The following is a 14,624-nucleotide window of genomic DNA, read 5'->3' on the forward strand; positions in this document are numbered from 1 at the left end:
TTGCTAGCTGGGCTGTATTTTCCTGTAGTAACACATGCCTGTGCCCTGTCATAGAGTCCAAGGAATGAATAGCTTAAAGACTGCCAACAACATCACCTTCTATGTCAGAGCAATTATGAGAAAAAAAGAAAAGGTGCCAGATTTTCCTTTCTTTCACTGTCATAGCATTGCAGAGCTACTCAGAGTATTTCAGATCTCAGTGGCACCGAGATCAAATTTGGTGTGGGATATTGTTGCTCTGACAAAATTGATAACTCTTGCTAAGACATCCAGTTTGGGGTTTTTTTTTTTTTCTGTTTATTAGACTCTGCTGTCCTCTTAACTACTGAAAATGGTGGGGGAAAAGATGAAAAGACAGTGATTTAAATTTGGGAGAAGGGAGCTGGGAATGGCAGCAACCACAGCCCCTAGAGAATCACAAGAACAGCCATCTACATAAAGCAGACAGGTGGCTTCACTCTCGGCTCACTTCGCATTCAGCTGTCATCTCAGTCCTATCCAGGTCAAAGAAAGCACTACCAGATGTAGGTGAAACCTCAAAAATCCTGAAGGCAGATTTTAAAAGTACAGGGAGTTTTTCTGAAAGGCAGCAAGAGATGGACTGGGAACAACATCCCATAGAGTGGGACGGAACCCCCACACAGCACGTGCTGGAAAGCAGTAAATCCCTGGGATGACATCGATCTGAGCCAGTAGGACTACACAACTTTTAAACACAGCTCTTTAGTGTCAAGGTGGGGGCTCAAAACTTGAACGATTGAATTGTCCTGGCAGAAGTGCCTCCTATCAGACTGTGCCCATACAGAGGAAGACATTCCTCAGCTCCACCCAGCGAGATGCCTGTTGCCTCTGAGGATGATGGGACAGTCCCATGGGCCTACCCAGCCTGTTGGATATGCAGCTGTGGATTCATACATCATCATTAAGGCTGCAAAGTCAAGCAGCAAAAGGAGGAATTGTCAGAATAAAGGCTGTCAGAGCAATTTTAATTCAACCTCCTGGCGGATATGCCTTCTGATGTGGTCTTTAATTACCTCATTACAGCCTACTTTTTCTTCAACATGACTGCTGCTTCATTTGGGGCACAGTGGACAGATGGCAATTAATGAAGGGCCAGTCAATATTTTGTTCTGTCCTTTTTTTCTGTTCAGCGTATGGCCGCAGGCATTATTTGCTGCATGCCATCAAATCTCTGCTCTTAGAATTATTCATCTTATCCTGGACTTTTCTCTCACATGTATCAGCGCAGCAACTGTGAGCATCCCACACAGGAAGAAATTCTCTTTCAACACCCCTGTGAGCAGAGAGCTTGGGTTTTTATCTACAGGAAAATGTGGTGCAGACGAGGTGCAGTATGCTCCACTAGTGAGGCCCAGGTGGGATTTTTCAGGGTACCCATATTGTATCTGTTCTGTGCTGAGCTCTCCTAACCTCTTCCAGAGCTGTAAGCACTCAGCACTTCTACAATTTGAACTCAAGTGTGTCCAGAAAATGAGAAATATGGAATTGGTGGCTCCCAGAGAAAAACTGTCAGTGGTTTAAAGAGGCAAAAACTCCTCTGCTGATGCTATGCTGGAGCAGGGCTCTGTTGTGCAGCCAATGATCCAGAGCAACAATGAGCAACACTACTACGGGCAAAGGGATGGACTTAAGGCAGTGCAATATAACTGGCATTTGCGAATTTTTCAGCAAAATTTATGTTTCCTACCTTAACCACTTTCTGGAACAGCTGTGTTCTGCTTTCTCTTAGTCTCTTACGAATGTTTCACCTCTTACCAAAGATTTCAGTGGAGGACATTTCTTGCTTTCGAACCAAACAATCTTAACCTTTATTCCAGCACAAGTAGAGAGAACTAAGTGCAAGATAGAGACTCAGTAAGAGGAAGAGCTCCCTGTGCCACTGGTGACGTCAAAGGGAGCCCCACTCAAATGCTTTCCAGTGAGTGCAACAGGAGCAGAATTTGCTGCTCACTGAACAGCTTAAATAACAATAGAAACAAGAGAGGAAGGGCACGAACCTTCGTTGCCACCTGACAGCCCTTTTCTGAACTGTACTCTCCTGCTCTGTGCCCACTTAACCCAACCTTAGAGAAATGTCGTTGTGTTCAGAACAGACTTCCCTCAGTCTCTCTGAAGAATGTCTAAGTGGCAACACTCCCTTCTCCAGCAGCTTCTGTAAACAGCACAGAGGTCTCTTTTACTCTCTTAAAAATGCATTTTGTCACTCCAGAAAACGTCCAGCATTTTTAGCAAGGCTTTTAATTCATTAGCTCACACAAGAAAATATTCTAACCTTACCGCCCTCCCCAGCTGAGTCATTGATGCTTTCTTATCTCACCACAGACACATCACCTTCAGTAAGATAATTGCTTAGCATGCTGATAAAAACAGACATTATCTTTCTGAACTGGACGTTTGTTTGAGATCACAGGGTCTTTCCATGATGAGGACTGCAGGACACATTGGGGTTGCTGTTTGAAACAAGTCCTGACCTTGCCTTGCAGGCTGTGGGAAACTTTGTATGGCCTTTGGGCTGGTCTCCTGGGGGATCAGGGGGAAGGCTGGGGAAAGTTCAGCAGGAGGGAGGGGGCTGAAGAGTCCTGTGAGGGACTGGATGAGCTGTGGTGGGAGGGTGGGTGCGTGAAAGAATAACCTGCGAGGTTTAACCAGAGATTCCTTCAGTTACAGAGGGAGCATAAGCCTCTAATCTTGATTTCTCTGGCCTGCAACTGTAAATACCTCTTCTTGCTGGTGAGGACATGCTGGGAGGGAACCGGATTGCTCAGTGCAGAGTGGCATGTATGCAAGTTCACCCCAGCCCTTTGGAGACAACCACCACATCGATGTGTTCAAGATTAAATTCTAGCAACCAGCCACTTGGGCAAAACACAGGACCCCTACTGCCCCTCCACCGGCAGGCTCAGCAAATGCTTGAGGGCTCCAGTCCTAACCTGCCTTTGTGGTGGGCACTTGGGAGGTCAGTGGAGACTGACTCCTGCAAGAATGCTGGGCACAGTTTCACAACAAGGAACTGAAGGCTTCATCTACAGGTGACATTTGTCTCAGGGGCTTCTGTAGACAAGGGCAGGTAGAATTTAACCACAGGTCCAACTAACCAGTTGGATTCACTTACAGGCACATAAGAACCTACCACTGGCACAGGAGTTCCTCTTTCCCTCTTGGAATGAGGTACACAAGCATATGGGATAGTAAAAGGTAACTTAGCCCCAGCTTCAATCTTGGTTCTTTAACAAGAGCTGTTGCATCAGTTTTTGCCTCTTGTTCCAGGTGATCCTAATTCAGTTTGCACTGAACTGCCTATTTTATAGGATGGCTGTTGTCAAACGGACTGTCTGCGAGGGAAGAGGTGCCTGAATTTGGGTACCAGCTGTGTTTTGGACTCTCAGGACCATTTTTCCTTTTCTGTGCCTCCATTTCCTTCTCTGCAACATGGTGATACCAACATAAACATTTCCTCCCTTAAGATCCTTCAGTCAGATGTGCTCTGGAAGTGTTGCAGGTTGTTGCTATTTCCAGGGCTATCATTATAACACATTTGCCTGCACCGATTCCCTCAAACAGAAATAATTCTGCCTGTAGTAGGCTGGGACAAAGCAGCCAATTCGTTGTCCCTTACACGTTTATTAACTCTGCAGCTTTCTTCCACTGAGTATGTGGAATCTGGTAATGTTTTAATATATTTTCATAAACTGTGGGCACAACATGTCCTGTTTCAAGCTAATAATCATGCCATATAATTAGTCCTGATTACACAGATATTTAATATCATTTTACATATTCCAGTCCTTTCCTAGTGCCACTGCCTAGCCAAGGAACATTTAAAGCCACAGCCATCTCCCTTCTGTTTCCCAGCAGTTTGCGAGATTTTGGTTTGGACAGGTTTGCAGTTAACACGACAGCTCCAAAAACCAATTTCATTTCATTGATGTACATTTTGTATGTCTACAGGCTCTGATCAAATGTTGTGACAAAGCTGAGGTTACAAGTAGAAGGCATTTGTCTACTTAGAGGGAAAAGCTGTTACTTTAATGCTATAAGGAAATTATTAACAACATGAATCTTTAAAAATATATTCCTTAAACATCTGTTGGCTTTGGGCTGAACATTTACTGTATTTACGATTTTCCTGGGAGGTAGCATTCCCCAAACAAAAGATCCCTCACCCCATTACACTCTGGTGGGGAAACGAGAAAATTTGCTCTATGCAATCTGATTATAGATGTGTATCTTCCCCTGCTGGTGTGGCTGTCTCTATAGAGATGGACATGGATATTTAATGAGATTAAAATGCTTCAGTTACCACTGTCAGTGGTTCTTGAATTTAAAATGAAGAAAGCAAACAAACATTCCTTTTGATGAGGTAACTGAATGATGCTACGGAAAAGGACTTTGCTGTCAGGTGGTAATTAGGTTCAGTAATAGTCATGGGCTTTTAGCCTCAGAGGCTGTGGCCCCTGGGAGTCTGAGAGAAATGATACATTCAATTTCCGGAGGAGAGGAAGATGCTGGATGCTTTTCTCTGCTAACCCTGCAGGTTTCTGCAGATAAGAGCGTTCAGAACTGCCGTGCTGACAATCCTCCTTGAGCCAGCCTAAACTGTTGTGTCAAGATCACGAACAGAGAAAGGGAGATGGTCTCAAAGCAGGGCGTTTAGACACCTAATGCAGTCAGCCTGCCTCAGACCGCATATATAAGGAACTGCCAGAATGGCTGCACCAAGAGGATTTTTAAAGGCTGCAGAAAGAACTCCAGCAATTGCTCTATGGTCTGGGCTGATATTTGTAACATCTATCTTATACATCACTAGAAAATCTTCACTAGGAAAGCGTTCCTTTGCAAAAAGCAACAGTTCCTACAAGTACTTTTTAAATGGGGAAAAACGGTAGGGGGTAAAAAGGGAGTGAATTTCAAGGCTCAGCTACCTCCCTTGACAATTTGAAATTGGCTTTTTCACTGAAAAATAAAAATTGTATCTGGTTGTGGCATTAAAAAGTTGAAACCTGAATGAAACATTCCAATTGGCTCAAATGCATTTAACTGGAAAATTTGAGTTTGGAGGTATTATTGCTTTTTCCTCAGGACAGAAGCAAATTCTGAATATGGTGTTTCCCATGAAACAATAGCTCTGGTTTCTGCTTTGCTCCCCCTCTCACATTATTACGCAGCTTTGCCTGTTCAAAAAATGATGTTTCTCAACCAAGTTCTGTGGTATCTCCCTTGCTCCTTGCACAAGCTAAGAGATGCTGAAAGGGCACTAACTGGCCAACACCATAGAGAGGGCCAGTAGCACTGCAGGGATTAGAGCGCGTGCATTTCAAATCCTCTATTCATGCTTGTGTGCATTGCTCACCAGCACCTTACTTCATGTCCAAAAAGAATTCCATTTGGACAAACACTAAAACATCGACTAAACTAGTTGTAAAGCTTATGGCAAGGGGGGTTCCCCAGGCAAAGGAGCCCAGTCGGACTGGCAGAAGGAACCTGCCATCTGGCTCCTAGCATTGCAGCAGGTCCAAGGCCAGATGGAGAACCCTGCCTTTAACACAGGTTTGCCAGTAACTTACTGAAGCTCTGAAAAACTTTTCACTTCCAGAATTAAAACTTTTAAAAATAAAGTGGGTCTGATTTTCCCCTCTCTCTCAGGAGATAAATGAAGGGTAAGTCCATTAAAGATACTGGTGTGAGATTGGTGTACAGTAGACAGAATTCAGGAAAGATATCGATATCTCCAAAATCCTCTGAATATTTTTTCAGGCATAAACCAGGTATCTTTCCTGATCATAAATGCTTTATTTCCTAATGGAATTTCAATAAAATAAGCACAGTTAGACTAGCACGCTTATTATAAAGCCATAATGCAGTAGCACTGAAGTTTAGTCATGAAAAGTATTAAAAAAGCAGCCCTGCTAAAGCAAGAGAAATTGGTTTCTGACCTACCGAGTTTTAGGAGTAGTTCCTAGTGGTTTCTCCACCAAGGAGTTCAGCCTGTAGTAATCCAAGAATGTCCTGGCCACGTTTCTTCCAAGCTTCATATCTGTGAGTTTGTAATTAAGGAGCATTTTTAAAAAAAACTAGAGTTTAAAGGTAAATTACTGCTATTTGATGCATGAGCAAGTTTTAGATTAACCATCCCACAGCGCTCAGGCTTCAGGCAAAATGACTTATGCAAGCAGATAAAGCAGAGGGTCATCTTGTTTGCTTCTTGTTTTCACAGGAATATGCTGCATAAAACCACAGATAGGAGGAAACCGTCTCCCTTTTCCCCCATGCCTAGTTGTAGACCTCTTTCCTTTGTTGGTCATGAAGTAATACACTAGACTAAAGGGCCTTCTGATTTCCATGTTCAGGGAGAATAATACCTAAAAATGCTTGGATACAGATAGCATTTCTGTGCTTGTATCCAGGAAACGAGGTAAAAAATGTCAAGGTAAGAACCAGCTATGGACCAGGGTACGAACCAGCTAAGGACCAGGGTACAAACTTACTTGGGATTATAGCCCTCCAATCCTTTAGAACTATCCCCACCTAGACCTGGGAAAATATTTTGTTCTTTGTGTTGTGTTCAGGTCTTGAAATGGTGATTCTAGCACTGTGCTGCAAGGACAGTAGATTACCTTAAGGAGGTGAGCGGTAACTCCACAGATTTTCTCTCTCACTAGCCATGATTACTCATTCGGCAAACCCTGAGCCCTACGCTGGGTAGATGCTGCACATCCAAGCTGGCACAAAGATCTCACAGGGACAGGAGTTAGACCTTCTCGAAGACTCAGTTGCCGAAAAAGAAGTTGAATAACCTGCAAATGCATTGAAAAATTATATTCTTGACAAATCCATGGGTTAAATTTTCTGCTTGTGTGGAACATCAGCACTAGATCCACCTGTTACAGAGCAGTGCCTGCTATTATCTACAGGGTAATGTCCAGCTGGAAGAAAGGCAGGCAGTGATATTATCCACAGATTTGTGATGGGGGCTGAACAATCCCTCATTTGCCTGTTTTGAACCGATGTCTACCCATGCAACAATAACCACATCTTCACAGCACTGCTGCGGGTGGTCGTTGCAATGGCCATTTCAGGAATGCTGATGTAGTAAGTCAGGTGGATACATAACCTGGGGAGTCTAAATACACCTCTGCATCTGACACGCAGCGGTCTAGAAAAATAAACTGTTGCTGAGTTGTTTTGTGTGCGTGCGTGCATGTTCTGCTCTATCAATAGTTATCTGGTGATGTTCCCATTAGAGGAAAATTCCAGAAGTGCAGTGTCCCAGGGGCTTCCAGCAGTGCCTGTGAAAATGCTAGCTTCTAAATGAAGCTTTTATTACCCACCCACTTACATTAGACACATCGAAACAAGTGAGCATGAGACATCAGGCCTAGGTATCACTATGAGATCTCTGTTTATAATTTATTTATTTATTTAAAGGGAAGGTCAAACTGATGTGACTCAGTCTTCAGCTCTAGTTCTGCAAAAACCCATCCACCAGCTCTGCTAGCACTGCAGCCAAGCCCTGATGTAATGGCTCAGAATGATTCCTGACACTGCTTTTATCTCCTGTGATCTGGTCTCACTTCTCCAGTTCCCACTGCTGTGCCTGGGGACAGTTACATGGATCTATCCCTTCTGTTTCAGGGTCTGTCCTGGTACATTCATTGCTATTCTATTACCATATGTGCGGTGGGCATCTATATTCTTCTGCCCAAGAGTACAGCCCATCCTGAACAGTTGGCGTTCACGGCTGTTGTCTGCATGGACAGGGATAGTTGGTTGTGTGAAACAGCACCGGCTGTTTCATGGGGACCGCAGTACCCAGAAAGCTTCCCTGCAGCCAGCACTGATGGATGAGACTAACCATACATGCACGACAGTTCAGAAAGTTGGAGATGGCTTAAAGTTTATCAATTCCAGCAAGGGCAGCATTGCTTTCAAAGTGTTTTGTGACTGTTACTGGAGTTTGGGGATGGCTGTGGATAGTTTGGTTTCTGCATGTATGAACTCAAAGCAGCGGCAAAGGTTAAGAGTTCAAAGTAGTCTGGGAAAGAGAGAAAGAAGGGGATATGGCTGTCAAACATTTAAGGGACTGAGAAGACTAACATGGCTTTATCTTGTAGTTTCTTTCATTTACGCGAGACTTTAAAGACATAAAGTGGTAATTGGACTCAGTAAAGTCTCTAGGACATTTTGTCAGTGCCAACCTCAAAAGGCTTCTCTGCCAGAAATGGCCCTGTCACCCTTTTCTTTGTCTTTCTACACGGCTTGTGTTTGCATGGTGGGAAACACCTGACCTGCTGTCCGGGGGGAGGAAGCCCTTAGATGAGAGTGGGTGCAGCCAAGGAAACGCCTATATGAGCTCCTGCATGACACCTTGTGACTCTGCCTTAATCCTGACATGGAAGAATCCAGTTCTGCTGCTTAGGTCTTAGCAATAGCTTTTTAAAGTTAAGGACAGTTAAACACAGGAATAACATGCTTGAGCACATCTGGAAATCTCCAGACTAGAGGTCTTCAAGAACAGGTTAAACTCACCGCAGACAAAAATGGTCGGCTGTGGTCATGCATAAGTTTGGAAAAGGAAGTATAGAAAAGCCTCTAAGGGCCCTTCACCCCAGTTTTCTACAGTTCGTAACACGTAGAAAATCTTAAAATGCAGCCCACACAAACCTGTTTGCTAAGATAACCAAGTAAGTCAAAGGTATTTTGTGGACTATAGACCCACAGGTAGATGGTTGCTGTGAAGAAACTGGAAATGCAAACCTATGCCACGGAGAGCCACTGAAAAGTCACAAAATGGGAACAACTTGTAGTCAGCACCCGTGGAGAGAGACTCAAACCAGCATGGGCTAAAAAAAGGGTGGATATTCTAGTACAGTCTCTCAGGCCATACTACCCCCACTGCTCTGCCTGCTGCCTCCACAAAGGATGAGCAGATTCTGTCATGGAAATTGGGCACCTGATACATAAAAACAGAGAAAACAATAACACTCTCTCCCTGTGACTCCCTACCCTGGGCAAGAAATTTCCAGTTTCACTCTGCAAGTGCAGGTAGCACACATGTGCAGAACTGATGGAGAGAAAAAAATCAAAGAAGTAACATCAGCATTTATTTCATATGCACCGAAGACTTTGGCCTACAATATATCCTGGGCACATAGCTAACTCCAACTAGAAGCAAAACTCACTTTTGATGGGTGGCTTGTTTGTTTGTTTTTTAACCAGTTTCCCTTCTGCAATCACAGATGCTGTGCTTTTGCCCACAGGAACAGACTACTTAGCTTGAACCACACTTGACAGAAGGCCATTTCCCAGCTATTCCCACTCCAGGAGCTCAGCTCATTTAAGACAGTAGAAATCCATTTGGGAGAGTCACAGTGGAAACATATGGGTGAAAATTCACTTTTATTAGCATCTGCAGGTAATTTTCCTCTCCCATTCTCCTCCATAGGGTCATTGTTCACCCATGCTTCATATTTCTACCTGGAAGTGGAAACTAGCATGCTCGAGGCCCCTCCTGAAATCTCAGTTCTCACAGCATTCACTCTTTGAATGGCATCAGCAGGTTTTGGGAGATTTCAGAACACTCTGCTTATGCACAACTGCCAAATTTCACAGATGTTAGGAAGTTCAGGAATTTTGTGGGGCTCTGCAAAATCCCTGATATTTATGATCCCTACCATGCCTCACACCCCTAGCTTCCAGCCTTGTTAAGAAAAGAGGACAGAGGAGTGGAGAGTCTCATCAGCTAATAGGAATTTTCAACTGAGAAGAATCATCGGTCCCATTGTGAACAGCCTGCGTAAGCCGAAGCCTCTTGAAACACGCACATAGCCTTGTTCTGTCTGTGCATGGAGGCAATAAAAATCTCAATTTGGAAACCAGTTAGCAGTACAAGTCATTTGGGGAGGTACTAAATGTTGCTGCTTTAATAGCTCACTGATCATTTAATAATGTCACTGCTGCAGAGCATGGTGGCACCATTTGCTCACTTTTGTTTTGCCTTTTGAAATTCAGGGTCATTCCACTTTCAAGTGAGTGGATTATCTCTCTTTCCTTCTCTTGCCAGACATGGCAAAGTGCTTTAAATAATTAGAAAAAGGATGGTTTCTTCAAGTTCACCATCTCATTTTCATGAGGTCCAGTGTCATTGCTTTGGAACAGGAAAAGAAGCCATGGTGTTGGTAAGGATTTGACAAGGGCAAAACAGTTAGCAGCCCCCACTCATCTTTGATAAGTCCTGTGGGGTCTCTGCCAAGCAGATTGGATGTCTGTTTTTATGTCTCATCTAGAGGACGACACCTCCATCAATTTGAAACACTGCGCTAGGTTATTAGCTTATGGAATTCATCCAAGTTTAGTCCTAAGCAGGATTTGAAATCATGACCATTCAATCCAGAGGCAGCACTGACCAGACCCACACAAGTCTTTTGTTTTAGACAAACAGCTTTAAGTTATCCTAAAGTTAACAGACAGAGGGCAAGAAAAAAACAGCAAAGGGAAAAAGAGCGGAAAGGAAATGAGACACAAAGAGAAAGATGAATCTTTTTAATAGCTCAAATTAAAAAACAGAAGCAGCTCTTTGTTTGGTGAAACTGAATTCTACAGCAAATCTCAGTCCACCACAACAACAATCCCATTATTTATGAAAAGAGGGTTATTTTGTGTAGGAGAGTCCCAGATGACTGTGGTCAGCTAGCATACTGTCAGCTTTGTACAATCTCAAGAGAAATATGGATGAGGTTTTCTCATCTGTTTATAACAGCTTCCATCAATGGATCAAACTCCCGACTCGAACAAGAGCTCTAATGGAAAATGGCATTACACGGCTTTAAACCACCATGATATATCATGCCCAGCCTGATAAGAACGAGTCCTTTATTTTATCAGAGTTGTTTTCAACAGTTACTTACTTGTTTTGTTTCGCAGGGCTGACACTATTCTCTATTAAATAAGAGATGCTGCCCATATTGCATCTAATTGCGGGGGGCGGGTGGGGGGCACGTCAAGCAAAGTGTAATTGGGGCAATTCAGAGTTTTAGTGGGAGAAGGGGGAGAGGGGCTACTCTGTGGCCTTTCAGGAGCATTTAACACTATGAAAGTCTGGAGCTAGTGATGCATCCGTCCTTCCTTAAGGCTGTCACTCCAGGGAAACAAAGTTCACAATGTCTAGTATATCTAGTTACATATTTCAAAATCATTATCAAAGGAGGAAGCTTCTAAAAGGGAGTACGGGAAGGGGTGATGACTTGCCCTGCCCTCCTTATTGACTTTATAGAAAGCAGGTCCTAAGCAAGCAAGCACTGAACTTTCAGGTTGTTGGTTTTGCAGGGCTGCGAGGTGTGTGTAAGGCGTGCTTTCTGGGGAGAGTCTGCCACTTTCAACGAGAACGGAACTTTTTGTAGCTCCAGAGTAAGAACCAGGCTCGATGCAGGAATTACTGGTAACACCCTCTCATGATACTCCACAGGTCAAGCTAGAGAAATGCAGCCAGATCATCCAACCCTAAAATCCACAGTTGCCCTGAGCATGGCCAGTCCGGAAATAGCAAATTAAGTTTCCCCAAGGAGAGCATTTCCATTCCCACAGCCCCAGATCCTGATCCCAGGTAGGACAGATGCTTTTGGAAATGAAAGATAACACAAACGACAAGTGTTCATTTTTATTCCTCTTGTGTGTTACCAGGGAAGGAACTGGGTAGAAAGATCCCTGACTGACTATTTCAGGCTTTCAGTCCCTTTTCCTGAAATGCTTGATTGTGGTGGAAGAAATTATGAAGATGGAAGTTGTGCACTCTTCTCCCTCAGTAATCAGAGGCCTGTAATTTTTCTTCCTCCTCTGAAAGAGGAGGTTGGAGAGTAGGTATCTTGGAGACTACTGTTACATCTCTACCAGAGAGACTATGCCACAATGACTCTATCTCCCATGAACTCATTTCAATATCGCTGTCACTTCTGCCCTTCTGAACTAAACTGAAACAAGAAGATCCCAGCTAACACCTGGATGTGGCTCTCAACACAGAGAGGAAGAGGCAAGAATGTGGAGGTTCTGCATGGGAGCCAGTGCCAGGATAGAACCAAACATCTATGACCCTGCCAGGATGCTGTCATGGAAAGGCAGCAGAGACTTTGCAGAGGGAATGACGGTGGAATGCCTGTGTACCCCAACTCTCCCTCGGCAACACGGCAGCACCAGCGAAGGAGTCACCCCACTGAACCCATCTTGCTGCTGATTAAAACCTCCATGTGATACAAAAATGCAGAGCTACTACCACATGTAGCCATGGAAAGGGAATACTTAATTCAATGTGGGATTTGAGGCACACAGACAGGGAAAGGAAAACCAGGCAGTCCAGAGCAAGCACAGAAATAGAGGGGAACAAGATATTTCAGGCACTGCCAAAGTAACACTGTAAACACAACAGGGCCACTTCCCATTCTTACCTCTGAATCCACATGGCATTTACCAGCACTCTGAGCATGATTTTGCAGGGACACCTCTGACTGCTGCTCCATTATCCTAATACCATCTTCACTTTGCTTCATGTAAGTTACATTTTATCCATTTTATGGTTTCTCTACAGCAGTGGGAGATGGAAATGGCTCCTCCTGTAAGTGGTAATCTGGCCTAAACTATAAAATTACAAAAGAAAATGGTTTATGTAATATCTTGGCAGCACTGACTCCCAATGAGGTAATCCAAGGGACAGATGTCAGAATTAAGCACATAGCTGTAAATTAAAAACGTAGAAAGGGTGAATTTCAGGACCAGTATATTTTAATTCATGAAAATATTGTATCATCATTGCTCTGTATGTTGGTATGATTTAAAAATTATATACTTGAAACCTGATTACAACAGCTTCTATCAGATTGTCACAAAATTAATTTAGCTCTCCATTTACTGGTCTCACGTTAATGTCTGAAGGATCTTTAGTCAGAGTACCAGGAAGGTACTAGGATGAGTCTCTTCTTGTGATTTTAATGTTTCTGATCTTTTGTATTGTTTAATTCTGGCCACTTGCCAAATCTGGGAAGGAGCCCTTGTGGATTAGCTGATCTCAGCTCTTTACACAGTCAATGAAAATTACAGCACTGATTCTCTGAAAAGATATACTGAAAAGATATGAGAAGAGAGGAAGCAATTTCCATGTAAAAATCCAGCACCCACAATCTTCTATCACTGGGGAATGTTCTCAAATGCACAAGGGAAAAACCGCATGAAAACTTAAGTCTTAACTGTTCTCAGTTTGGTTGAAAATGCAAGAACAATACAATAATTTCCAATCCTAATTAAAATCTCCCAAATACTCTGGAAAATCATGAACTGAACTTTTGGGGGATCCTCTTGATTCCTCATATCTCAGTGAAGAAGTGTGATGACATCCAGTGCTACATGTCTGACAGTTCTCAATTTATGTTCCTCTCACAGCTTTGTGCAAAACATTCACCACCACCCAAGTCAAGATAAATGGTAGAAAGACTGTTTCAACACACCAAAGCGTGGATAAACCGTTTTTCATCTCTAAATTATTGGAAGCTTATTTGTTGTATGAAATCATAACTAGGCATCAGTACTCCATTGCATACTGTGTTTACCCTCTTCAGCTGCAGCTTGCATTTTGAGACAGGGCATAGACAATAACTTTAACAAGAGCAATCCCAAAAAGAAGAAGTAAAGACATATTATTAAATAAGACCTATCAGGAATTAAGAATTATAAGGGTTGTGTTCCTTTGTGATATAAACCTGCATATAACCGTTTTAAAAGTTCTTGAGTAGAGGAAAGATAAAGAAAATTGCAGAATGCTGACAATGACTGCAAGGATTGCGATTATTTTGGGGAAGCTTCCCTCCCTGGCTGGGATGCCCCAGGCTCTTCTGTGTCCAAATGCACCTTTTGCAGTTGGGAACATGAACACTGAACAGATGCACAGGACATCGTGGAATCTGCCTTAGATCGCTTGTTTAAAAAAGGGCTCAGTCCAGTTGCTAGTAGGTGATTTCAGTCAAGGTGCATCTTATTCTTCAGGATTTGCTCAAAGACCCACTGCATTTCTCCTGCTTTCAGTCAGTCTTTGATAAGTCCTTTCAAGGCAAGGCAACATCTGCATTTGTAGTGAGCAAAATGCAAGGAGATACAACTTATACTCAAGAATTGGCTTAGTTCCTGTCTGAGACTTTCATGGGAGGAAAAAAGACCACGGCCTCAGAGGCTGTACCTTTAGAAACACTTGCAGTCTCCATGTAATAGTCATGCTTCAGTGTGTTCAACAATTTGGCTGAGCTCAGTACAAAGTGCAGTGATTTAAAGCTGGGAGATCAGGCGGGATTCAACAAATTCAGAGTTATTTATTTCTTTGCAGAAGAAAGTCTGGCTACAGATTATTTACTGCAAATGTGTCTGTTTTGGGGAGGGGAGGAAGGTGAGAGGGTAGAGAAGAGGCAAACTGATTGCTTGTATTTTTTAAATTAAAACAAGCAGTTTTTAAAAAATATTTAAGGCTTTATTGAAAAATAGGCAATAATTTAAGAGTCTGGAGCCCTACTAGACAGCAGAACACAGAGATGAGGAGGGGAAGAGAGGAGAAGAAAATTTTATTCTGTAGGAGA

At 43.1% G+C, this 14,624-nt stretch overlaps 1 protein-coding gene across 1 annotated transcript in view; it reads right to left on the bottom strand.

Annotated features, from left to right (window-relative positions):
- The window catches only part of LOC138723714 (BEN domain-containing protein 5-like), a 935,765-nt gene that overhangs the window by 8,345 nt on the left and 912,796 nt on the right, over positions 1 to 14,624 (bottom strand). The window contains exon 12 of the mRNA XM_069863065.1: positions 5,959 to 6,055. Within this exon, the coding sequence (XP_069719166.1) occupies positions 5,959 to 6,055 (97 nt within the window). The remainder of the gene's footprint in view (positions 1 to 5,958; positions 6,056 to 14,624) is intronic.

Source organism: Phaenicophaeus curvirostris, chromosome 8, assembly GCF_032191515.1.
Source record: "Phaenicophaeus curvirostris isolate KB17595 chromosome 8, BPBGC_Pcur_1.0, whole genome shotgun sequence".
Taxonomy (NCBI): Eukaryota; Metazoa; Chordata; class Aves; order Cuculiformes; family Cuculidae; genus Phaenicophaeus; species Phaenicophaeus curvirostris.